We start from the raw sequence: 25,502 nt of genomic DNA, 5'->3' as shown, positions 1-25,502 counted from the left end.
AAGAACAATGAGAAATAAGATTATACTTCAATAATGGCAAAAATATCGCCTTTGGCTTCTCTTGCTCATCAAAATCAAAAGGTTTCACAACTTTTTGATGATTTTTTTGAAAAAGCAGAAATCATCAAAAAACAGGTGAACATTGGAATGCCATCTGCACTTGCAAGGAAAGGGCAATTTCCAAAACATCTCTCTAAAAATGTGGTTCTTGGAGGAAAGCCAAAAACCACAAAATCATATCAATGTAGCATCTGTCATTGTTTTGGGCATTTTATGCAAACATGTCCAAAAAAAATGAGTAATAACAACAAAAAAAAATATTTTAAAACGAATTTTCTGGAAGTTCAATAATGATAATATGATAATCTAAATGATGGAGATGAAATTATGATAATTGAGGGAATAAGAATGTATAAGTGATGATGGAATGAATGAAGAAATAAGAATGTATAAGTGATGATGAAATGAAGGAAGAGAGATGTTGTTTTATTGAGATATTGTTTGGCGGGTTTTTCAGGAAATTTTAGACAGACTCTTCGGAAAATATTTCTTCACTTTTTGAGAGGGCGGTTCATGGCGAAAACGATTAGCGAAAAAATTTCAAATGTAAAAATATTTCAAAAATCATTTGATTATTCGTAATAATTATTGCGATATTTCGGTTTATTTGTTATAAGATCCAAAAGTAATTTATTATAATTCAAAAACAATTTTAAAATAACAAATATCACAAAGAAAGAGTAAATCCAATAATTTATGAAAAATTACATATTTATCTTTATTCAAATATTACCTGATCAAATGTTGCAATATTTCACCAGACAAAAATTCGTCAGTTAATTTTTCCAGTCTTTCATCCGACAAGAACAGTTCGAATCCATTTTCGAATCCGATTCCTTCGTTACCCAAAAAGTCCACATAAAGAGAAGGCAAATTGCATGCGATTAATTTCATATCATTAGTCTTCACCAACAACTGAATCTCTGAGTGCTTCACGTTTAAAGCCATTAATACATATATCTGTTCATGTAATAAAGACAACGACAGAAGTAATTGGTTTCGATTTACTATGATACCATTTTCTAAATTGATGAAATAAATTTCGTCGTTTGCTGATATTTGTCTCGAAAAGTTATACGGCTCTTTCGCGAAATGCAAATAATTCTTTGGTAACTTCATTAACTTAAATGGTTCGAATTCATATTCATTTCCATCGAAATCGAAGTTGTAATAATTACAAAGGTTTTCATTTGTTAAAATTAATTTCCAATCATTGAATGTTTCATTGTTATAATTCTTTCCTAATACGAAATATTCGAAAATTTTCACTTGACGTAAAAACAAATTTAATTCTTTGCCTTTAAGTTTTGTTGCGATTTCATTAACAATTTCATTAAATTTATTTTCGTCTTTAATTACATTAAATACAAAATGATAAATATTCGACTTTTCATTATCAACAAATTCGTTTTGGTTATTTAAGTAAATTGTTTTTAAGTTTAAATATAAATTTCGTGCTAATAAATAATATTTTCGATTATTTAATACAAAAGGATTCGCACGTAATCGTAACTCATAAATAATTATCAAACTACTTAACGATGCAATTATGTATTCGCATTTAATGAATTGTGAAATATTTTCTTTAAATGAATTTGTTATTTCAGTAATTATTGGATTACTTAAATCATTTCGATCATCAAGTTTAGGCAAAAACATATTACGAATGTATCTATCAATTGGACATTGATTGTTTTCACATAAACATTCTTTATGTGCTAAATGTGTACATATAGTGAAACATGGAGAACACGCAATAGTGTTATTAAGATAAACATCGTTATCAAATGGAACACGTGAATTATATACATAAATTGGATAACATAATATTTCATCTTCTTGATTGATGGATCGACAAATGCAACAAGTTTCTTTATCAGTTTCATTTGTTGTTAAATCATTAGTTTCATCAAATTCATTTTCATTATCTTTTTCAAATGTTTGTAATTTGGAATTAAAGTTTTGCATAATTTTCGCTTTAAGATTTAACATTTTATTATTATTTTCAGTTTTGTTTGTGTTATTGTTTGTTTTGGATTGTGAATTAGTTATGTTCATTTTGGAAAGCGCAATTTGTCCAATAGTTCCAAGTTCATTAATTAAATCGATGAATGACTTTGGTTGATAAGATTTAAATTCGAATTTTTGGTATAAAATATTTTCGAAATTGTTGTTATTTTTAATATAATTAATTAATTCTTCAATTGAATCAATTTTTATAATTTCATTATTTATAGCTGAATTATTTTTTTGTGTATTTTGTGATGCATTAATAAGTAAATTTAATATTAATTGATTTGTTTCTTGTGAGTTTTTACTTAAAAGTATATAATATTCAATCGCTAAAAGTGTTGGCGAAGTTAACAATGATATTAAATCTAATCCAAATGGTTCTTTAATGAATTCTTTAAATGGCATTAATTCATTTGGATATTTTTTGATATATTTCGAATATTTCGATAACGTTTTATTAATTTGATAAAATGGCGCTAATGGATCCCATAAAGATTTCGATTTTAATTCAAACAAAACCCCATTTAATGAATTTGTTGAATTTGACACTCGATTTAAACTTGATTTAATTGTATTTGGATTATTAATACTGAATGTCTTAAATACTTTATTTAATGATTTAAATAATTTTGGTTTCAATAATATTTTTGTTATTAATCTTTGATTAGTTTCTTCTTCGAAATTTTTAGTAATATGAATTCGATCGAATATTAACGTTGAAATAAAATGAATGAAATCGAAATATATCAAATTATTAGTTTCATTCACTTTTTCATCAAATATACCAAAATTATGAGCAATTAAATTAATTAATTTTTCTTTATCATTCATAAAACCTAAACAAATTTGCATAAGTGAAAATAATTCTGAATATAATTCAGGTAACATCATATATAATAAAAACAATTTATAACCAAAACAAGTCCTTAAATATTGATTAAACAATAAATAAATTGAAATTAAAACTCGTTGTGTATTTAATGAAGTTAATAATAAGAAATTATCCAAATTTTCAATAGAATTTGTTAAAATTGTTTTCATATTATCTTTTTTAGATAATAATAATGAATTTAATAAGAAATAAGGTATCAAAAATAATGAAATTGAACATCCATCGAATAATGATTGATCATAAAATGGTTTTTGTATCATTTTGTCGATGTTTTGTTCAACGTAAATTTTATTTAAATATTTCTCAATTTTATTAATAACATTTTCTATGTTTAAATTTCCACATTTCTTAAATGCATCACAAACCACTTCTACATTTAAATTATATAAAACATAAGGGAAAAAGTCATTTTCATTTGATTCTTCATTAATATTTGTATAAAGAATTACTTCTTCATCTAAAAATATATCAATAAAATTATCCAAAAATTTTTGTTTGCCATTTATCTCATCCGATTCTAAAGTTTGTTTTAAATATTTATAAATAGAATCTGTTGTTGGGCCTACCGTTTGTCGACATAAATCTGGCTGAAGTGCAAATGATAATTGTAATTTTTGAAAAGTTGAATAAAGATCTAAATAAAATTGGCACCAATCAAAATTGTAGAGTTCAATCAATTTAACAATAACTTTTCGAGATAAAAAATGAAAAGACGACCAAAGTAACAAATCTATTTTTTGATATTGTTCATTATGAATGATCATTTCATATTTGGCTTTAATCAATTTGACAAAATTCATTAAATATACATAACCATATGTAATTTTAAAAACAGAATCATTAGTACAACGACCGAAAAGATCAGCAAGAGCTTGTATTGAATCATAGTCGGCAATAATACATGAATTGATTAAGTCAGAATAAATGTTATCGCGCGAAAGTGACGTAACTATCATCCTACGAATATTGTCCCCAATAGAACATAACTGAAAAAGCCATTTAAGAAGTAAAACACTATCTGATGTATTGGTTTGAAGAAGATTTGGAAGCTGGGATATGGATAAATCAAAAATTTGTTGGAGAATTGGTGATATGGAAACTTCTAGATCTGATAATTGAGTTTCATTATGCAAATGAATACTACAAGTACCAGATGGATCCCAAAGTTCCGAATCGCCACAGTCACAATTACCGATAAAGGTGGTAAAAACACGAATTGTATGCCCTTCATGATTTCCATTTAAATAACATTGAAGACAAACGCAACTATTTTCTTCAATACCACAATTAAGACAACCAATGGAAATTTGGTTTGTTTGCCATGAGTTTTGACACTTATAGACATGTGTAGAATCTTTTAGATTTTGAACTAGATCTTTAAAACTAGAAAATTTTGATTGTTGACAAAGAAGGGACTCAAATTCTTGAATCGTGTCTTTCATAGGTACCCCTTGCATATTAATTTTTATTTTGTCAGCCATGATTTAAATGACAAAATTTGCCAAATTTTAAGAGATTTTACAATTTCAATTGAAAACATCGGTTTGTGAGTTCACATCTGAACAATCAACAGATACAGCGCTGTCAACCAAATAAACGGTCGTTTCAAATCAGAAAATCAATTTTTTTCATTTTCCACTGAACTAAATTTAAAGAAATATAAATAAATAAGTATACATATTCTATTCAATACAATTATCCTAACCAAATTTTGTTATCTTTCTATTTTTATGAGCAATCTCCAAAATTTCAAATTGCTTTTTTGGGCTTTATAATTTAATATAGAAGTTCAAATTCGATAAATATATAGAACTAATAATTATTAATATTAATTTATATAATTTTTTTTTTTTTTTAGTTTTCATTATGTTTTTAAGTTATACAAGATTTTCAATATCTATAGACCAGGGCAAAAATTCAAAAATTTGCAACTTTTTATAATTTATTTGTTCTAAAAATATGATAATTTCAGAAACAATAAAAATATTTTAAACATTTTTACAACAATACTATAGTATATTCCTAATAAAAACAAGTAAATTTTTTCGTTTATTTTGACTTAATTGGAAATGACACGATTAATTTTGCAACATTATCCATTTTAATGAAATTTTCATTATAAAATCTTTCATTTTCAATGAATTAAAATAAAGAAAATAATTTTATATTCCCTTATGTATAATTGATTTATTAAATACCTACATGTTCAAAAATGTCCTGGAAATTATATTAATAATAAGTAGAAATAAAATATGATTTTTTCTATATCAATGTTGAAATAATCACATAAATATTGCAATTAATTTTAAATTCATATTTTTTAAAGCCATTGCTGTTCAAAATAAATCATGAGGAGAGGATCATAAAATTAAGTTTAATTTGATATATATTTTAAAAAAAATAACAAAAAGTAGTTCTCCCGGGAGGAATCGAACCTCCGTCCCGGGATTCAAAGTCCCATGTGCTAACCATTACACTACGGGAGAGAACTGAATATTTTCTTATAAATAAAATTATTATATTAAATAAATATTAATTCGTATTTTTAAGTTTTGACTTGTATTCAAAAAATGGAGGAAAGCAAGAAATTTGATTTAAATTGCAAATTAGATTTCGAAGATACACAACCTGCTGATGGAATAATGTCTATCACTTTCACAAGTAGTATACAGTTCAGGTGGATACCAAATGTTTTTGAGGAATTTGATATTCATCGTTGCAATATTGAAAATAGCCAAATATGCTTTTTATTAAATCAAATCACTTATGTGCAATTCATTAGTGATGCAAAGTGCGATTGTATAGTTCGTTTTGCAGCATATAATGTAACAACATTTTCAAGATTTTTATTTTTCAATGATGATGCCGATAAAATAAAGAAACTTATTGCTGATCTTACAGAAAAACACGTTCTTGAGCGAAATACACGATTTCAAATGCAAACTATATATACTGTTACAAATTTTGTGTATAAGTCATATGGTTTACCATCAAACGCTCTTTCTATTTCTCACGTTCAATCAATTCATGCACATAGAAAGGTTCGTTCAAGTATTCAAAAAGAATTAAAATATGGAAGGAACAACCCTTTAACAATGGATCAACTTCAGCCTAACTTCACCAGTGATGGGCGACTTTTAAATTTTGCTGCTATTAAATCACAAATTTTTGAAAATGGCATTGAAAATGATGAAGTCAGATGTATAATCTGGCCATACTTATACAAGTTCTATACGCCAGATATGTCAACAGAAGAAAAGGAAGCATTTTTAAAAGCCAATTATTCAAAATATTCTATCTTTCGAAAACAATGGAACCTACAAACAGGCCAACAAACAGCCGTTGCCAATTATGCATGTTCCACTATTGTAAATGATGCTTGTAGAACTGAAAGGACACATCCCATGTTTAAACATGAGAATTCTGAAGCAAGCAAAAGCTTCATTCGTATGTTCCAAGCTTATATACTATATAATCCAAACATTGGCTATACGCAAGGTATGGGAGATTATATTTCTACGTTGATGATTTTATACATCAAAGAATTCAATGGCGATATGGCGGTTTTTTACGATGGAAGGACGATACCCATTGAAAAAGCCGAATCGTTTATATTTTGGAACTTTGTATATTTACTTCGCTCTAATCAACTTGATATCCAGTTTAAGAACATGCAATCGAGCCAACGCTTTAATGCTGGCCGATCGTTTGAAATAGCTGCTTCTATTCATCCGGTTATGCAACATTGGATATCAAGTCGAAAACTTGACGGATTATTTTTCATATACAAATCAATTTTGCTTACATTTAAGCGTGATTATCCTATTGAGTTTGTGAAAAGGATTTGGGATTCTGTTTTTTCGTGTGATAAAGCCGTTTTCCCGCGCTTCTTTACTGCTGCCGTTTTGTTTGAGATATTTCCGTCCATTGCAATTGTCGAATTTGGCGATCTCGGAGATGTTATCTCATCATATGAAAACTGTTTGAAAAATATTGATCAGAACGAACTTATAGAAATAGCTATGTTTCTGTATGAGAAGGGAACCAACGATGTGAACAACGAGAAGTATTGGTGCATGAAGCTAAACACAAAACATTCGGTGGAAAACTTTAAGCCGCGTTACTTCGAATTAATAAATGTTGTGTAAATGTTGATTTGAAGCTTCAAAAGAATGTGTTTGAACTTAAGAAATTTATCCATAAAACCATTAATTGGGTAGTAATAAAATGAAAATAATTCGATGTTCAATAAATAGATTGAGGGAAATTTTATGTATATTTTGTTAAAATTAAACATTCACATTAAAGTGAATTTTACAGTACATAAAAAAAAATCAATTTTATAATAGTTTTCATTACTTCTTTATTGCTTCTGAATGAGTCTCATTACAATATTCATTATTCGTCTTATACTATTAATTATTAATAACCATCGATGGTTAAAACACAAGTGAATCATCAAGTGAGTTTTAAATTAATTATGTCTGATGATGATAGTGATAATGAAAGTGAATCAGAAAATGAATTCGATGAAGAAGGTGAAAAGAACTTCTTAAGAGAATTAAATGAGTACAAACAAAATCTTCGAGAAAACCGCTTTTCATAGAAAATTTGAAGGGAGGACGTTTATTCATAAAAGCGCGCCATGGAAGAACTTAATGAACTTCAACTCCAGACAATTCCACACTTCGAGGAAACACCTGAATGTTCTCCACAAGGTATAGCCACACAGGAAAACAATAAACTGAAACGTCCGCCAAATGCATTTCTTTTATACTGTATCGAAAACAGAGCAAAAATACGAGAACAAAATCCAGAAGTTCCGAATACAGAAGCATCTAAAATCCTTGCAAATCAATGGAAATTAATGAATGAAGAAAGCAGACTTCCATATAAAACTAAAGCAAAAGAAGAACAACAAAAATTTAAAGTTTCGAATCCAGAATATAGTTACGAAAGAGCAAAGAAAAAGCGTGCATTAAGAAAATCAAATAATTTGCCAATAGTCAAGCAGCACATTGATCTTCCAGATTTGAAAACATTGGTGAACCTTTCGCTTGATGAACTGAGGTCTTACTTAAATCTTTTGCAAGAACAATTCTATAGTTCTTTTCAAGGAATTCAACAAATTTTACAAGATCCAGAAATATTCCATCATCCAATCGAAAACAATTTCCCAAGCGAAGTGTTTCAACAAAGCTAATAAAAATTGTGAACATTTTTCTTAAATTGTCCTGATAATTCCAAACATTCAACATTAATCCTGAAATCTCTGTGTAAATTAGTCTTTTATATAGTTTTTTGTGAGCGTTGTAATCAATTAGTAAATATTTAATGCACAATAAATTAAATGAATATCAATTTTGGTCAAAATATAGTCAGTTTCATATTTAAATCTTATTAATATTATGTTGTATTATCATATTTTGAGTATTATCAAAGACTGAATTATTTGTAATTTGATGATGTGAAATTATGTCATTTCTTGGTCATCTAAATGCAAAAAGCATCAATATTTAGTCGATGTTATGTAATTATTTGATATAATATTATATCAAGATGCTTTGTGTAGATAAGGTTTTATTTTAGCGTTCCTTTACCATTACGACGTTAATTCAAATGTCCGACTTTTTCAGCGTTAAGATCGCCGTTATGGCACACAATTTGAATTGGGTAAACAACTTTTTTGAAAGTAACTTTAAAAACCGTAGACAACAAATCGAAATACAGACTGATAATGGAAACATATACTCTTCATCTGCATTATGGAAATGGTGATCCAATAACTGTGGTGGTTAATTCACATTCTACAATCACTGAACTTGCTCCATATCTACCAACTGGAAATCATCTATTTTATTATAAAAATATTCAGCTTATTCCATCATTCACTTTCAAATGGTTTGGTGTTGAAGATAATTCACATATTTATGTCCGAGATCAACCAGAAGCTAAAAAGAAAAGAGCATCGAAATCAAATACGAAGAAGAAATTGAAAAAATCATCATTAACACAAGCACTATGTACTGAAAATGCAAGGATGAAAGATCAATTCTTTAGCAAAGTCGAAGGAACTGTTTTTTGTTATCGAAATATCATCAAAAGATTTGTTAATACATCTGTTTCTGAATTGCCAACAGCACCACCAAGCTGGACAACAATAGCTCCACCTCCTAGAAGTCCTGCTACTGAGCAACTACCAAGATTCTGGTCAGATCACTCAAGTGATGAAGATTCGAATGCTTCTATCATATCATCACCTTACACTGATTAATTGTTCTCAATAATATATAAATATAAATATTATCTAATAATATAATATTTTTACGATTATCATTTTATATTAATCTAATGAATATTTTACTCTAGAAATGACAATACGAAGTTTATAATTACAAAATCTGTTCGATTTTATAAATAAAAAAAATTATTATTTGAACAGTTTCAACAGTTATTTGATTTCTTTACAACATACAAAACTCGATTTGTAAAACACACAAAAAGCAATTACCCACAAAACCGCTAGCTTCCTTTTCAAAAATTCAATTCAATTTATTTATGATAACCGTTTGTTTTCAGTAATAACCGTTAAGCTGGTTTTCAGAAGGCGGAACCATCAAAACAATTGTCGCGTCTTCATCTTCAGGGATATACATTCTATTAATCATTAGCATAATTTCAGCTCTTTGAATTATAGCCTTTGCTTTGCTTGACAACAATTCATTCATTTCCCTTGTTTTACTTTTCGGATTAATTGATGAGACAACAACAACACCCATAGAATAGTCACGTACAATCACATCGCCATCACTAAATATTTCATTTTTAGCTGGAATTATCTTGCAAATACTTGTAAAGAATTCGATATCATTTTGATTACTTAACTCTACAAAGCATCCTGAGTTAGTAACAAACTTCTTTAAGAAGTTGTAAGCAGGAGAAGAGTTGTTAGAAGCCATCATTAATGAAAACATTGCAATTAGTACATCATTTTTCGATGCCTTCTTCAATGAGTCATTAATTAACTCGTTCAATGTGTTAAAATCGTTTGTAGTTTGAGTAACCAAAGGTTCGAATAATGTTCTTAACACCACTGGTTTTGGATATTTAATGAATGATATATTATCCAAAAACACCTTTGTCAATTCTGCGTCGTAAAATCCTCCGTTAGTAACATGGTTTTGATAATTATCGAAAGCTGCCTGATAATTACCTTTCGAGCAATTTAACACTGCGCATCCGATATGGATTCTTTGGAACTCACAAAATTCAAAGGCCACGTCGGTTGATATCGTTTTGGCTGTTCTGAGAAAAGTGACGAGGTAAGAAACGTGCGACGCTAAAAACCGTAAGTACGATTGAGTGTCCTCGGAGGTTGCTATCGGCGGGTCGTTAATTTCGAATAAAGTATCGAAATAAAGTTTAATTTCTTGTTTTCTTGACGTTGCCATCACTTGATTCGGATGTAATCTTGGGTACTTAGATACAATTAATTTAACAGTACGTTTTGGATCCAAATATAACAAAGGCTTCAATAAAGTTAATATTGTATCTTGAGCACTTTCACGTGAACCTTCGAAATTTTCCAACAATTCGAACGAATCATTTGGCGTATCACTTAACAAATGACATTCAACTTCAAGTTTCAAGTCTTCTTCACCTCGCATTATATGTTTAATAGCTGTACTAAATCCAGCTCTGACGCAATGTAACTTAAATTGCGTAACGTCAATCTGTGGGTAATCAATTGTTACTATTTTCATAAATAACTTTTCGCGTATTAATCGCGAAGCGTTTGATTCGAAGATGTAATTCATAATTGACGAAATGGCCTTCGATGGAAATGTTATATTCTTTTCAATTGCTTCATTAGCTATTAATGTAAATAATGGATCTGCTTGTGGAGGCTTTGCATTTTCGAAGCACAAAACAATAATCCGAATCATTTCAATGATTGTTAATTGTTGGCTTGAGCTAAATTTAATTGGCGCACGTGACAAAAACTCTTTTATAAGTTTATCCGAGTTTTCCCATGACGACTCAATCACTTTAGCTAATCGTCCAGTGTTTGGTGTATGTAACCATACTATACATAAGTTACTTTTATATTGATCAAATGGTTTTGTTAAGAATACATATTCACATAATTCTTTGATCTGCGTTTTATCACCAGTGTCAACAATTAATGCAAACGCTGGTAATATATCATTAAAGAAGCGATCGAATAAATGTAAAACAAATCGATTATAATGTAATGTATGTCCAATACCTATAGCTTCTTTAATAAATGATGGAATGAATTGGACATTTAATAACGCATCTTCAACTGTACTATTGTCATATGGTTGAAGTTGTGATATCTCTCGTAAAATAGTGGAAGATGTCTCAGGTCGAATGTTTTCTGTCTCTAAGATTAATACCAAAAGTTGTAACTTAGAATCATCATCATTAATATATGATAAGAAATCATGGATAAAAGTGTCCGCTATATCAGTCTTAACTATCGCTTCTGCTATTTGTGGAAAATGTTTCTCAAGTTCGTCTGAATCTTCTGCTAATATTAAAATGGAACATTTTAATAGTTCTTGGATTTTAGAGAGCGTATCAGTACTATCATATGATGAGAATTCATTGGTATACGTGGAAACACAAAGATCAATGGCTTGAATAATTTGATTGTCATGAATCATTAAACGGATTTTCTCCTCGGCGGTTTCCATCGTTAGGGCCCCTTCGGGTACCATGCAAATCAAATCATTTGTAGCGCAGATTAATGGGGTGAGATGTTCGCTATATTGAGAGATAATGTCATCATGAATGTTGATGATAGAAAGAGTATCGGCAGTAGAGACAACAAGTAACGTTTGTGATAAAAATGTGAGATCAAGAACTTTGGAAGGAAATTGAAATGAATTTATCTCTTCATGTGAGCCATTCTCAAAGATTTTATGGATTGAAATCGTCGAATCTTCACTGATGGCTATGTAAAAATGCCATTCTTCACATATGAATGAAATTAATGGATCAGTTGCTTCAAATGAAATAAGTTCAACAAACTTGTCTGTTTGCTGATAGACTTTAACTGAGTCTTTGAATGAAGAAGCAATGAGTTGTATTGAGTTGTCACATGATGATGCACATTGTATTTTGGTGGCTGGAGAATCAAGTTTTAATTGATGCCCTTCTTTAATGTAAAGGAAAAGAAGAAGTGATGATATGTCAAGTTGAGCAATGTTTCCATCTGCTTGTGAAACAATTAATGTTTTCCAAGAAATTTGAAATGAAAGAGATGTGATTTTTGCACCATTTCCTACAGTTGTATCAGAAACAGAGCTTTGACGTGCTATTTCCCAAAAAAAGACCTGCCCATTTTCATGACCTGAAACAGCATATTTTTCACATGGTGAAATTGTTGCAACAACTGCTTTAGAATTAATCGTTTTGCCAGATTTGGGAATGAAAGATGTCTTATTTTTTATGTCATAAATTACTATATTAGTTGAATCATAACATATAACAATAAATTTTTCAGAACAGAAAGAATATGTAATATTACTGATTGAATTGTCTTCAAGGAACTTCTGGAGTTCATCGAATTTTTGGAATTTTAACGTGAATAAATCGCTCATTTTGCTGAAGATTTTTGCCACTTTCCAATTCTTCGGCTTGTCACTTTTTAATTAAGGAAAATTCCAAATTCATTTAATCTCTCATGAATCATCAATCAGTGTAATAAGCGCAATGCTTTTTTTAATTAATATTTTTTCTTCGACATTAGCATCCAAAATATTGATTGTTATTATCAATTATTAACTCAATGATTGTTCTAAGTTAAAAGTAAATATTACTTTAACCAAACAAAATATTAAAAAAAAATTCATTTATTTAGTCTTCCATTGCTTCTCCTTCACCTTCGCCTTCTTCCTCTTCTTCGCCTACTTCATCAATTCCGACTGTTTCGTACATTTCGTACTCCTGTATCAAGTCGGTCATGTTCGATCTCGCCTCATCGAATTCGACTGTTTCGAGTCCTTCGTTTACGTACCAATGGATGAAAGCTCTTCGCGCGTACATCTTTTGGAACTGTGAGTCGACGCGTGTGAACAATTCTCTGAATGCTGTTGTGTTGCCGATGAATGTCGCAGCCATCTTAAGACCTCGTGGTGGGATATCGCAGATGGAGCTCTTCACGTTGTTTGGAATCCATTCGACGAAGTACGACGTGTTACGCGCTTGGATGTTAAGCATTTGCTCGTCGACTTCTTTGGATGACATTCTTCCACGGAAATGTGCGGAAACAGTTAAGTAGACGCCACGGCGTGGGTCGCAGGCGGCCATCATGTTCTTATTGTCGAACAATTGTGATGTAAGTTCGGGTACTGTTAATGCGCGATATTGTTGTGAGCCGCGGGATGTGAGTGGAGCGAAGCCTACGATGAAGAAGTGGAGACGTGGGAATGGAACAAGGTTAACTGCAAGCTTACGAAGATCAGAGTTAAGTTGACCTGGGAATCTTAATGAACATGTAGTACCGGACATAACCATTGATACAAGATGGTTAAGATCACCATATGTGGGTGTGGTGAGCTTTAAGGTACGGAAGCAAATGTCATAAAGTGCTTCGTTATCAATGCAGAAAACTTCATCTGCGGATTCAACAAGTTGGTGAACAGAAAGAGTGCAGTTATATGGTTCGACAACAGTATCAGATACTTTTGGTGATGGAACAATGGAATATGTGGAAAGAATACGATCAGGATATTCTTCACGGAGCTTGTTAAGAAGAAGTGTACCAAGACCTGAGCCAGTACCGCCTCCAAGTGAATGAACAAGTTGGAATCCTTGAAGTGCATCACAGGATTCAGCTTCTTTACGAACAACATCAAGAATTGATTCGGCAAGTTCTTGACCTTCAGTGTAATAACCTTTAGCCCAGTTGTTACCAGCACCGGATTGACCGAAAACGAAGTTATCTGGGCGGAATAATTGACCATATTGTCCTGCACGAACTGCATCCATAGTACCTGGTTCAAGATCGACAAGGACAGCACGTGGAACGTACTTACCACCAGTGGCTTCGTTGTAGTAAACGTTAATTCTTTCTAATTGAAGATCACTATCACCATGGAATGAACCGGTTGGATCAATGCCGTGTTCATCTGAGATAACTTCCCAGAACTTGGCACCGATTTGGTTTCCACATTGTCCTGCTTGGAGGTGAACAATTTCACGCACCATTCTAAAAATAAATTAAAACGTATTTCTCTGAAATTTCATAAATTTATCTTCAAAATGTTAAACGTACCTTCATCATTGATAGGCTTAACAATTTTAGGTCATTTTTAGTTCCTTTATTTGATGAATTAGTTCTTTTCCGAAAGCTTAATGAAGCTGGTTCAACTTCTAAAGGTTGGTTAAGAGATAAAAGAAATCTTTATGATTCGTTTCGAAAAATCGTTTACTCAATAGTACAGCATGAACCTTGGGCTTTTTGAACATCAGGTTCTGCAGGAGGCGCAATGAGCATTTTCCCAATTTGTTGGAACACTTCATGAATATTAATTGCTGATAAAGCAGATGTTTCTAGAAAAACGCCATGATATTTTTTAGCAAGCTCTTGACCATCTTCTGGAGTTACTTGGCGTTGAGCTTCTTTATCACACTTATTTCCAGCAAGAACAAATTTAAAATCTTCATTTTCGTGGAGAACTGATATCTGTTCGAGAAGGTTGTCTGCCATCTGTATTGAACGTGCGTCAATTACGCTATAAACAATTAGAAAAGCATCGCCTTCAGCCATGAACTTATCACGAAGGGCTTTGTAATCTTCTTGTCCAGCTGTGTCTGCAATTTCTATTTCTAGTGATTCTTGATTATCTAAATCGATTCTGGCATGATAATTATCTTCAAGAGTTGGTTCGTAACCTTCTGAAAATTGGTCCTTTGTATAGCGGACGATAATTGAAGTTTTTCCAACACCGCCATCGCCTGCAACAACAAGCTTTGGTTTCTTTTCGCTCATGCCAAAATAAGGAGAATTTGCTTTTTGACTGAAATAACCAACATTCAGAAGTTTACATAAATTCAAAGAAATGGGGTACGTTATCAAAACAGAGATAAATTTTTATTTTCGTGTAAATTATTCATTTTCAATCTTAATCCTCTGAAAAAACCGACCAAATTCTTAAGTTGCCAAAAAAAATTTCTTAAACTTCAGTGTTAAAAAATTTTAATGAAACTAGGAGAAAAAACCAACAGTTTAACATTCATCATAACATAAAAAATCATTCAATGATGTTCTGCTTTCTTCTGATGTAAATGTTAAAATACAAATGCTTGTCGAAAAATGTTCTTTCCTGAAGAAATGAATGCAGAAAGCCATTGCAAAAGACGATGCAAATTTTGGATTCAAAACTTTATGAAAACGTTACAAAAAAACATTGATTGTCAAGTTTTTGTTATTTTCTTTATCAAAAAGTGGTATTTCAATCGCACCTTTATCAATTATCGGCATTCCCACACATTTTGAAGAAGAAATCCGCAAGAAGGAACGGATTGAATACTTATCGTATTTTTACAACGACGGTTTGTGCTTTTGCTTTGAAATTGAAAAAACGTTTTGGATTGAGAGGGCATTCAAAAGCTTCTACCGTGTGAGGGTTAGCGGCGCTGGAGGATCCGTTTTTAATATGCAAAAATAAAATAGGGGTTGCGAAAGAAAACCTTGGGCATCTCCTGCAACACACCTCTAAATTGCACATAATATACACACCATCCTGTCATTCATTCATCGAACACATGTGAACGCCGATAGGTTATCATCGGTCCATTTGAGGAGTTTACTCATCTTTTGTGATTTTATCTTATTTTTTAATTAAACATTTAAATTTTATCAAATAGCTTGACTCAAGTAATTTAACCTTTAACTACGACTTATAATAAATTACAAAATCAGCTGAAATCGATAAAATTTCCTATCGTATTTTTAGGATCGGTTTCAGGTTGGCCGTGAGTAAACTTTTTAAAATCCAATAGACTGATTGATTTGTCTCAAAAAGTTTGATTCGTTTTCAAATGGGGGAGGTTTTGAGATGGCTCCAACCCCCCGCTAACAACCGTTGTGACAATAATGGAAACAATAGTTGCAAAAATCAATGACGAGTTTTCCATTGAAATTCCATTTCGTTTTGGCAGATATGAATTCATTAGGACCATAGGAAATGGTGCATTTTCAGTGGTTGCACTCGTTTACGACATTACGACAAATGCACAATATGCATGCAAAATTTCATCACGGAAATTTCTTATACAACAGAAACTATTCGATAAGTTCGAGCGCGAAGTTCGAATTATGCAGTCTTTTCAAAGTCCTTTTCTTGTACAATTATATGATATTGTTTATGACCAAAATTTAATATATTTGATCATGGAATATTGCTCAAATGGCGAACTATTTCAAGCTATTGCAGACAATGGGCCAGTTGAAGAAAAGCGAGCCAAAAAAATATTTGCACAAATTGTTTCAGGGGTCTCATACATTCACTCACATGATATTTCACATCGTGACATCAAGCCCGAAAATATTCTCCTTGATTCTTGCATGAATGCTAAAATCACAGATTTTGGATTATGTCAACATACAAGTGAAAACCTTTTACTCAAGACATATTGTGGTTCTCCCTTCTACGTGTCACCAGAGGTTCTCCTTAACAAGCCGTATGATGGCAAGAAAAGTGACATTTGGTCTCTTGGCGTTGTTCTTTTCACAATTGTCACTGGCGGCCTTCCGTGGGAGGACATCGGGCAACAGAAACTTTATCAGCAGATAGCGGAAGCCAATTTTACCATACCTCGTTATCTTCCGCCAGATTTACGAGATTTAATTTCGCGATTAATGCAACTTAATCCAAAAGACAGACCAAACGTAGACGAAATATTGAAGCACCCATGGCTTGCAGATGTTGTGGGAGAGCTTGCAACTCAGCCGATGAACAGTGGAATCGAAACATTATCTTCAAACAGAGGATCTCAACAATTCCTTCGGAAAAACATAATTGTGAGGCCAAAGGTACAGAGAGATTGCGGATTCATATCGTCCAGCTTCGGGGCAAAGTTTGCGCCCGTTCAGAAATTGATCAGAAAAGTGCCGACAAGAAGAAGGCACTTGAGCGGACGAGCAAACCCAACATTCAAGCCGGTGACGTGAGGTGTGTTTTTGTGTTGCATTTGTGATGTATTGCATCAAAATAATATGGTTTTTAGTGTAAAATATTTTTGCTGATTAACACTTTTTGATAAATAAATGTTTTAAAGATTTGACAATATTCAAATGAGCACAGCGATATGTCGATGCACATCACATGTTTAATATTGTTATACTATTTTTGAGCAAAATAATGAAAAATTATTATTATTATTATTATTGTTTGTGTTTCTTTTGTAATGATGCAAATTGTTTCAATTGTTATCATTTAACTTATTTGTATCAAATTGATAAAGGCAAAAAGATATCGCCATAGATTCAGAATAAGATTTCCGGTTTACTTAGAGATTAATAATTTTAAAAAATATAGAAAACGTAATTGCTTTGGCAAATGTTTGAATACCGTCAAGATAAAGTCAAAGGAAATTACATTCGCTATGTGCTATTACAACATAACATTCACACATTTGACAGTATTCATGATTTAATACACGTGGTGACACAGATGTGTCCGTATTCATATCAAAGCATTCACACATTTGACAGTATTCATGATTTAATGCACGTGGTGACACAGATGTGTCCGTATTCATATCAAAGCATTCACACATTTGACAGTATTCATGATTTAATGCACGTGGTGACACAGATGTGTCCGTATTCATATCAAAGCATTCACACATTTGACAGTATTCATGATTTAATGCACGTGGTGACACAGATGTGTCCGTAATCATAACATAACATCTCTTAATGACACAAACGTTATCAAGTGACAGAATTTACATTCACTTCATACTTTATTAAATCTGCGGTATAAATCCATGTGTCGAACAGAACTGGTCGACCTGCCTCGGCACCTCGGCGAGTACCTCCTGCGCCAGTCCCATTCCGTTGTTTGCCGCGAACTTGTTGAACGGCACGAACTGCACGATGTCCCTCTTCATGAGGACTCCGCTCCGTGACCTCAGCGGGTCATCATCTGCGTCGAGGATGTTCATTGATGCGAAGTTCGCGCATCCGACGCCGACGATGATGATACTCAATGGGGCGTCCGACGCCTCGACAATAGCGTCAATCGTTTCCTGCATGTCGTTGATGATTCCGTCGGTCAGAATCATCAATATCGTGTACGTGTGCGACTCTTGGAACGATGCCCTTGCGACGCCTGTGGCCGCGCTTATGATGGGCGCAAACAGCGTCGGGCCGCTCAGTTGGACCATGCGAAGTGAGTTCTTGTACGCCATCGAGATGCCCTCGAGGCCTTGGACATTAGGGTTGTTAGGATCGAATGTCAATGGGAAACAATGGGAGACAACGCCATTGATCTTGCCACCGAAGCCATAGACTGGAAATAGTTGATCACTATCGTATGGACAGACAACAGATCCAATGGACCAGATGCAGGTTTCGTACTGGTTGAGTCCGTTAGGCGTTATGTAGTGTAATGAGCGTGGATCAGTTGGATTCATGTTAGATGCGGTGAAATCAATTGCGGTTATTAAATTGAGTTGAAGTCCACTGCGGATGTAATCGCAGAATGTGGGCTTCTTGATGATGTTGATGGTTAAGAAGCGGAATTTGCCGCATTTCTTCTTCTTTTTGGCAGTGCCATTCTGTATCTCATAAACGGAGTTGCTGCCATTGTCAATGAAGGTTTGGAGACTAAGAGTGAAGCTACCAATGAGGTCATCGGCATGGTTTCGTTTGTAATCCATTATTGATATTGTAACTGGAACATTCGGATCGCCATTACAAAGGACTTGGAGTGGTATTTGGATGGGTTTGAAGGTACATTTGTAAGTTTTGGGTACGACTTCGGATCTAAATATTGGTAATAATTTGCCACTTTCACTTGGCTTGGATATTTGGACATAAGGCCAGTTCTTGGAGAAGGTACGCATCTTACGGAGATCAAATGTAGATATTGTCATGTTACATATTGAATTACTTGATGAAGCTTGTTCAGAGGTAAGAATAAGGGTACCACGTTTGTTCTTGGCAGTGTTATGCTTAAGCTCAAGTCTAACTTCACTGCTGCCAGCACTTACAAGTGTTTGAACATCAGTATCTGCATAACCAATGAAATCATGTTTTTCAAGTGGTGCATTTTCTGAATCGCAGTCATAAACCATGAATCTTAAAGGTTGTTGTGTTTCGAAAATGTAAAGAGCCTGGAAAAATTTGACGAAAGAAGGATTTGGATCATCCCATATAACTTCAGTTCGAGCTACTTCTACATATTTACCGTTTACTGGAACAAACATTACGACCATTGGATCAGAAGGACTTCCAATATCAAGTTTTATAATATCTTTGCAAGAAACATGAATATTAATGATTGGGTCATTTGATGCGGTGTCAAGAACTCCTGTGTTGGAAACGGCTTGAGTACCGTCATTAAGCTTTCCGTTTTGAGGTCCCATACGGAAATTTCCGCTATACGCGACAGCCATTTTGGATTTTGATCTGGCGGTTATTGTCAATTGAAATTGGTTGAATGGCGGTTGTAGTTAATTGAGAAGAAATGCGACAAGTTAATCATCGATTTTCTTAATATGTTTTATTTATTTTGATTATATTTTAATGATAAATATGTCATGATTTATGTTGTGTTTGTGTTATTTATTGATGTTTTATTATAAAAATTTTATATGATGAAGAAATCCATTTTTTAAAAATTAACGCACCGCTAATTGAAAGGATACGTTAAAATTAACCTTGCGCACACATTAATAACTATAAAAATTCCCTCAATGTGAACATTTTGTATGTGAAATATAAATCAGGAATTACAAGTCTATTTTGATATTCGGATTACGATCAATTGAAAAATAACAATAACATAATCTGCATCATAAAATGTATATCACAGTGTCAATAGCATTTTTCCTTATAGATTTCATTTTAAGTTTGAAAATATATTTCAAATAAATTTGTAATGTTAAAAATTTATTTTCAATTGAAAAATGCAGTTTTATAAAGAGATAATAATATTTTGATGATGCACATATAAGTTGAATTTTCAGGAGATTCCCAGAGAATTGTTAGGTCTATACAGCTAAAATAGTTTAACGTCTTTAAACGTCCTCTATGTTATAAAACAAGTTAATTTGCATCAAAAAATTAAAGCTACCTAGAGAAATCAATATTAATTCTTAGAAGCTAAAATTCACAATTTAATTAGTTTAACTTATTCTCTAAAATTTCACAAGACAGATTTATGAATTATGGTTTAGTTATTGAGATGTGAATGAGTAATTTCTTGATATTTAAAAGAAAATAGCATATGTCTTATGAAATTCTTTAACCTTAACATTACTTAAAGAACATGTACTTTAATGATAATTCATCCTGGTTCGATTGCTTAAACCCAACTTTTTAACGAGTTATGGACAAAATTCTTTATTTAATTCACACATTAAATTATATTGGAATAGTATGTGAATATAACTGTTACAGCGGTAAATTGTAGAAACGGTCATTTCATATATCTATAATGAGACACATGAATAAAATGCATTGTACATGTGACATGAAATGATATATGTAAAATTCGAACAAACACAAAATTCATTTAACACTTATGACTGTTCATTTCCAACAAAAAACATTTTCGGCTCAAACTTTACTCAGTTATTCCCTGACATTATATAAGACATGTAGTAGTTCAACGACGGCATTGTCTCTACGACTGTGTTGTGTGCTTCCTCAGCGGTCATTTCCTTAATTTGCTCGCAAATGTTCTGCAGTGCCTTATACAGTTGCTCGATCACTTCCTTCTTACCTCCGCATATTTCCATGTACTCCTGTTGTAGCTTCTCTTGCATTGCCAAATTCTTCTTTTTGTTATCTTCGATTTTACTTTTCAGCTGTTGCATATTTTCGGTGTATTCCTTCAACGCGTTTAAGTAATTGTTCACTTGGACACTATCTTTATCTGCATCGCCTTTCAGCTTCTTCCAATTTTCAAGTTCTTCTTGCATTGCACCAACTTTAGCGAATTTACGTGAAAGTTTTCGACTTAAATGATTAACAATTGTTGAATATCTTTGTGAGTTTTCGTCGATTTTATTCATTTTCTCTTTTAATATTTGGATTTCACATAATAATCGTTGATATTCACGTAATTGAATCCCATGGAATAATGTTAATGCATAAGTTCGTTCTTTAGGTTTTAATTTTGTGTTTGAAAATTCTTCAAATGTATTAAAGTTCGATGGATCAATATTCGGAAGTTTCGTAACATCGAATTTACATTCTTTTTCAAGTTTAGAGATTTGTGACTTATAAATTTCAATTTCCATTTCATATTGTGACTTGATTTTGTTGAATTTCTTTTCGTCTTGTTTCACTTTTAATGATAATTGTCGAGATAATAATATCGACTTAGGTTTAGATAAACAATTATCAACTTTAATGGAATGTGGTAAATTAGAGACAATTTCTTTCGTGTTCATCGATAATTGTAATCGAACTTCTTTAGTTTGTTCAAGTAATTTACTCTTTCGTTCGTCGCTATATAATGAAATGATTTCTTCAATCGATTTCGTTCGCTTTTTATCTTTGGAATATTGTTCAAGTGTTTCACATTGAGTTTTAAGTGTCGACGATTGAGATTTAAGTTCCGATAAATTCGTTTCTTCTTGTTGCAATTGATCTGTGTATGTACGTTGTTTCATTCGTAACTTGTTAACAAGGCCATCGAGTCCCGCAAATGGTGAGCGCTGTTTCGCTAAAACTAATGAGTTAGAGACTTCGCATAACCCAAAGCTACTACTGTAGATGGGATTAGTCGACTCAAAGATCATAGTTTGTTGCCAGCCGCCTTTGGAGTATTTCCAAATGTCATTAAGTGGAACACCTTTGACACCAAACCCACCAGCAATGTATAAATCGTTCTTTTCGACCCATGAAATGTGTGAATCGCGAGCTGATGGAAACGATGGATGATTAATCCAGCGTGGTTGCGAATCAAATATACTATGGTCCATCTCCCAAAGATCAGAAAGTCGATTGCCATTCATGTCAATGCCCCCAAAAACCCATATGGTGCTTTGCATGGTAATCATTGTGGAGAAATATCGTGGACATGGCCAGTTTTTACTACCGTGTTTAATGGTGGTAAAGGTATAAGTGGAGCCATTAAGTGTGACGACTTCTAAGGTTTGACATACTTCAATTCCTCGGATGCCGCCAAAGATATAAAGAACCGTTTTGGGTTTCTGTGCTGAAAAGGCAACTGAATGACCATAGCGCCGTTTAAGTGGTGTCAGGGATTTGTTTTGAAGAAGTTCCCATTGATTTTTTTTGACACTGAATTTCCAGATTTCAAAATCATCAACTGTTTCACTATCACCACCTAAAAGAAGAAAATGTGATTTCCCATATTGGATACAGGCATATTTGTAGCGATTTGTTGGTTTATTACCATTTGTTTCAACAGGTGAAAATTCGGAGTTGAGTGTAGCTGAAAATAAGCTAAGATAGCCATCATCACCATCAATAATTTTGTAAACTTTTTCCCCGACTTGTATTATGCCTTCATTGACCAAATGGTTACACTTTGACATCTGATTGTTTTAATATAAAGCGGTTTGGTGGGGTGCCCCAAAATATTTTTGAATCGAAATAAACAAAGATAACAAAGAAAGGATTTTTTCATATTTATATTGTCTCTTTTATCGATATCAATGAACTTATCAAAATAGAAAGTACGGTTTAGTGTATGAAGAAAAGATTTGATTATAATATAATTTTATTATATTATTTTCTTAAGTTTAATTTAATATCAAATTAATAAATAATTTTTCAACTTTATTGATATAAATTTTTTAACCAATTTATGTTATCATAAAAATGTTTTGTGAATTTTTAATTTTTTATGAGTTCAGATACAATAAATGTTAGGGCACGTGTTTTTGGAAGAGATGATATTCCTCAAGTTAATGCAACAATTCCAATATATCTTAATGAATCAGATATAATAAATTTTTTAATATTTTCACATGGAATGCAAATACCTCCAAATTATCTATTATTATTAGCTATTAAACCAGAAAATAATGATGAAGATTCGATAATTATATACAAATTATGTAATAAAAAAAATGAAATATCGGATTATGCATTTAAGAATTCAATTGAATTAATATTATATCCCAAAGAAATTAAAATTGATATATTATATCCGAATTCAACGCGAAAAGATTTAATTATTCGGTGTGACCTTCCGATTTCAAACATAATCGAATATTTATGTAATGAAATTTTTCATCTTGTTGATCCACTATCATTTGCAATATATGAATCACCTGATAACTTAATGGAACCATTTCCACAAAACAAAACAATAATAGAAATAAATCCATATATTACTAATGTTTATTTTTGTAGAAGACATTGGACTAAATCAATTTCTTCCTTTGAAGATGAAAATGATATAACTTTTGCTTTTAATCAAGCAGTAAGCATTGTATATTCAAAAACATTTATTCATAATTATGATATAAATGATTTGTTAGCTATTTATTTGACTTATAGATTTCGTTTAGCTTCCAAAGCTTTAGTGTTTTTAAAAAAAGGAGGAAAAAAACAAATTCTTTCATTATTACCAAAATATTTATCTAATGAATATAATAAATCAAAAAAGAAAATAATTTCAAATATTCAAAAATATGAATATAAATCACCTTCAGAACTTATGAAAATTTTTCTTAATAAATGTTTAGAAAATGTATTTTTTGGTGCTATTTTATATCCTGCAATGTATAAACCAAATAATAATTCAAAATATATAAAAAGTGTTGTGGTAATTACTGAAAATTATTTATATATCTTAAATTCAAATAATTATAATGAGTTATTATCATTATCTGTCAAAAATATTAAGAAATGGAAACCAATTTATCCTTATAACTTGAAAATATTCTGTATTGGAATAGATAAAGGTTTAATTGAATATGAATTTATAAGTGAATATATTAATTTTATTTTAAATCATCTAACTTCTTTAATGAATTTAATTAAACAGCAAGAATTATCATCAGATAAACAAAGAAATTATTCACATTCAACAAAAAGAAAAAAAATTAAAAAGTTAACAAAATCATCTTTTGAATTTTTAATTTCAAAAGGATTATTTAGAAAAGAATCAATGTCTCCGTCTGAAATTGTTATAGAGCCACAAAAAGTAAATTTATGCAAAATAAATGTTATTCATAACACTGACATAAGATCAATATTTATATAATTATAGACACATCAATATTATATTTATCTTTTCATTAAGGGTTGCGTATTTATTATTAATTTCATATATTCTACTTGATCAAATTCTATAGAACTATTTAATTAATTTTTCCCCATCACAATAACAGATTTCTAATATCTTCTTCAATATAAAATCTAATATACACATGAACCTAAATTTTCATGAAAGAATCATAATACGCAGGTGATGTTTTACGAGCTGATACTAATAGCATCCGATTTAAAAAAGATTGTAGGCGACTGATATACACAGGCCTGAAGACATTTGACTTCTTCACTGGAATTGTGTTCAATGATATTAACATTCCACCCGCTGTTTCGAAACCTAATGAAAGTGATGCAACATCTAATGAAAAAATATCTTTTACTGTATCTGAGCTATCACCTTTAATAATTACTTCTTATACTGCTGCGCCATATGCAACTGCATCATCCAGATCAACATCAAGATATGGCTGCTTACCATTGAAGAAATCATGTAACAATTGTTGAACACGTAGAATATGAGTTGAACCTCCAATTAACACTATATTGGTGACATCTGGCTTAAACATGCTCACATCCCTTAAAACTTGTGCAACTGGAGTCATCGTCGATCTGAATGATTCATCATTTAAGTTATCAAACATTTTACGTAAAATGTTATCAATAAAGTCATTGCCTTCATATAATGAATCACAAACAAGTGTAGTGGATGTGGCTGTGGATAATGTTCGCTCGTTCACATGATAGTAATGCACGTGTCGATTGCCTTAAGTCACATTTAAACTTCTTTTGGAATTTAAATGCAAGTATTTAACAATATGATTATCGACCCTTCGCCACCAAAATGTGTATCACATGCTTTGGCAAAAAATACATTAAAATCAAAGATATGAATATGACGCTCTGAATACAATGGATAATTTTGATTTTATGCCAAATAAATATATTTCATATGAAATATCAATTGAAGTTTGAAATTTATTCAGCTCAATATAAAAATGAATTCAAATGATAAAAGGAAATATATGAATTTAATTATTTTAGTTCCAATGGATTTAAGCATAATGGTACATTCAA

At 31.5% G+C, this 25,502-nt stretch overlaps 9 protein-coding genes across 9 annotated transcripts; 4 read left to right on the top strand and 5 right to left on the bottom strand.

The window, feature by feature from the left end:
- Nucleotides 1-6,414: 6,414 nt before the first annotated feature.
- Nucleotides 6,415-7,113, top strand: GO595_010430 (TBC domain containing protein; the record flags this gene model as incomplete). The annotated part of the gene is made up of 1 exon (XM_067913108.1): nucleotides 6,415-7,113. One exon carries the CDS (start codon nucleotides 6,415-6,417, stop codon nucleotides 7,111-7,113), a length of 699 nt encoding a protein of 232 aa, XP_067769168.1.
- A 497-nt stretch (nucleotides 7,114-7,610) lies between these two features.
- GO595_010429 (HMG box family protein) lies at nucleotides 7,611-8,168 on the top strand (the record flags this gene model as incomplete). Its single annotated transcript, XM_067913107.1, has 1 exon — nucleotides 7,611-8,168. The coding sequence occupies one exon, from the start codon at nucleotides 7,611-7,613 to the stop codon at nucleotides 8,166-8,168; it is 558 nt and encodes a 185-aa protein (XP_067769167.1).
- Nucleotides 8,169-8,702: 534 nt separating this feature from the next.
- GO595_010428 (uncharacterized protein) lies at nucleotides 8,703-9,239 on the top strand (the record flags this gene model as incomplete). The annotated part of the gene is made up of 1 exon (XM_067913106.1): nucleotides 8,703-9,239. The coding sequence occupies one exon, from the start codon at nucleotides 8,703-8,705 to the stop codon at nucleotides 9,237-9,239; it is 537 nt and encodes a 178-aa protein (XP_067769166.1).
- A 301-nt stretch (nucleotides 9,240-9,540) lies between these two features.
- Nucleotides 9,541-12,594, bottom strand: GO595_010427 (uncharacterized protein; the record flags this gene model as incomplete). Its single annotated transcript, XM_067913105.1, has 1 exon — nucleotides 9,541-12,594. The coding sequence occupies one exon, from the start codon at nucleotides 12,592-12,594 to the stop codon at nucleotides 9,541-9,543; it is 3,054 nt and encodes a 1,017-aa protein (XP_067769165.1).
- Nucleotides 12,595-12,850: 256 nt separating this feature from the next.
- GO595_010426 (beta-tubulin) lies at nucleotides 12,851-14,203 on the bottom strand (the record flags this gene model as incomplete). The annotated part of the gene is made up of 1 exon (XM_067913104.1): nucleotides 12,851-14,203. The coding sequence occupies one exon, from the start codon at nucleotides 14,201-14,203 to the stop codon at nucleotides 12,851-12,853; it is 1,353 nt and encodes a 450-aa protein (XP_067769164.1).
- A 220-nt stretch (nucleotides 14,204-14,423) lies between these two features.
- GO595_010425 (RAP1B, member of RAS oncogene family) lies at nucleotides 14,424-14,987 on the bottom strand (the record flags this gene model as incomplete). Its single annotated transcript, XM_067913103.1, has 1 exon — nucleotides 14,424-14,987. The coding sequence occupies one exon, from the start codon at nucleotides 14,985-14,987 to the stop codon at nucleotides 14,424-14,426; it is 564 nt and encodes a 187-aa protein (XP_067769163.1).
- A 1,107-nt stretch (nucleotides 14,988-16,094) lies between these two features.
- GO595_010424 (CAMK family protein kinase) lies at nucleotides 16,095-17,171 on the top strand (the record flags this gene model as incomplete). The annotated part of the gene is made up of 1 exon (XM_067913101.1): nucleotides 16,095-17,171. The coding sequence occupies one exon, from the start codon at nucleotides 16,095-16,097 to the stop codon at nucleotides 17,169-17,171; it is 1,077 nt and encodes a 358-aa protein (XP_067769162.1).
- An 800-nt stretch (nucleotides 17,172-17,971) lies between these two features.
- Nucleotides 17,972-19,624, bottom strand: GO595_010423 (Copine family protein; the record flags this gene model as incomplete). Its single annotated transcript, XM_067913100.1, has 1 exon — nucleotides 17,972-19,624. One exon carries the CDS (start codon nucleotides 19,622-19,624, stop codon nucleotides 17,972-17,974), a length of 1,653 nt encoding a protein of 550 aa, XP_067769161.1.
- A 1,176-nt stretch (nucleotides 19,625-20,800) lies between these two features.
- On the bottom strand, nucleotides 20,801-22,741 carry GO595_010422 (leucine-zipper-like transcriptional regulator 1; the record flags this gene model as incomplete). The annotated part of the gene is made up of 1 exon (XM_067913099.1): nucleotides 20,801-22,741. The coding sequence occupies one exon, from the start codon at nucleotides 22,739-22,741 to the stop codon at nucleotides 20,801-20,803; it is 1,941 nt and encodes a 646-aa protein (XP_067769160.1).
- Nucleotides 22,742-25,502: the final 2,761 nt, after the last annotated feature.

Source organism: Histomonas meleagridis, assembly GCF_020186115.1.
Source record: "Histomonas meleagridis strain 2922-C6/04-10x chromosome Unknown scaffold_61, whole genome shotgun sequence".
Classification (NCBI taxonomy): Eukaryota; Parabasalia; order Tritrichomonadida; family Dientamoebidae; genus Histomonas; species Histomonas meleagridis.
This window is presented reverse-complemented; position numbering and strand designations above follow the sequence as displayed.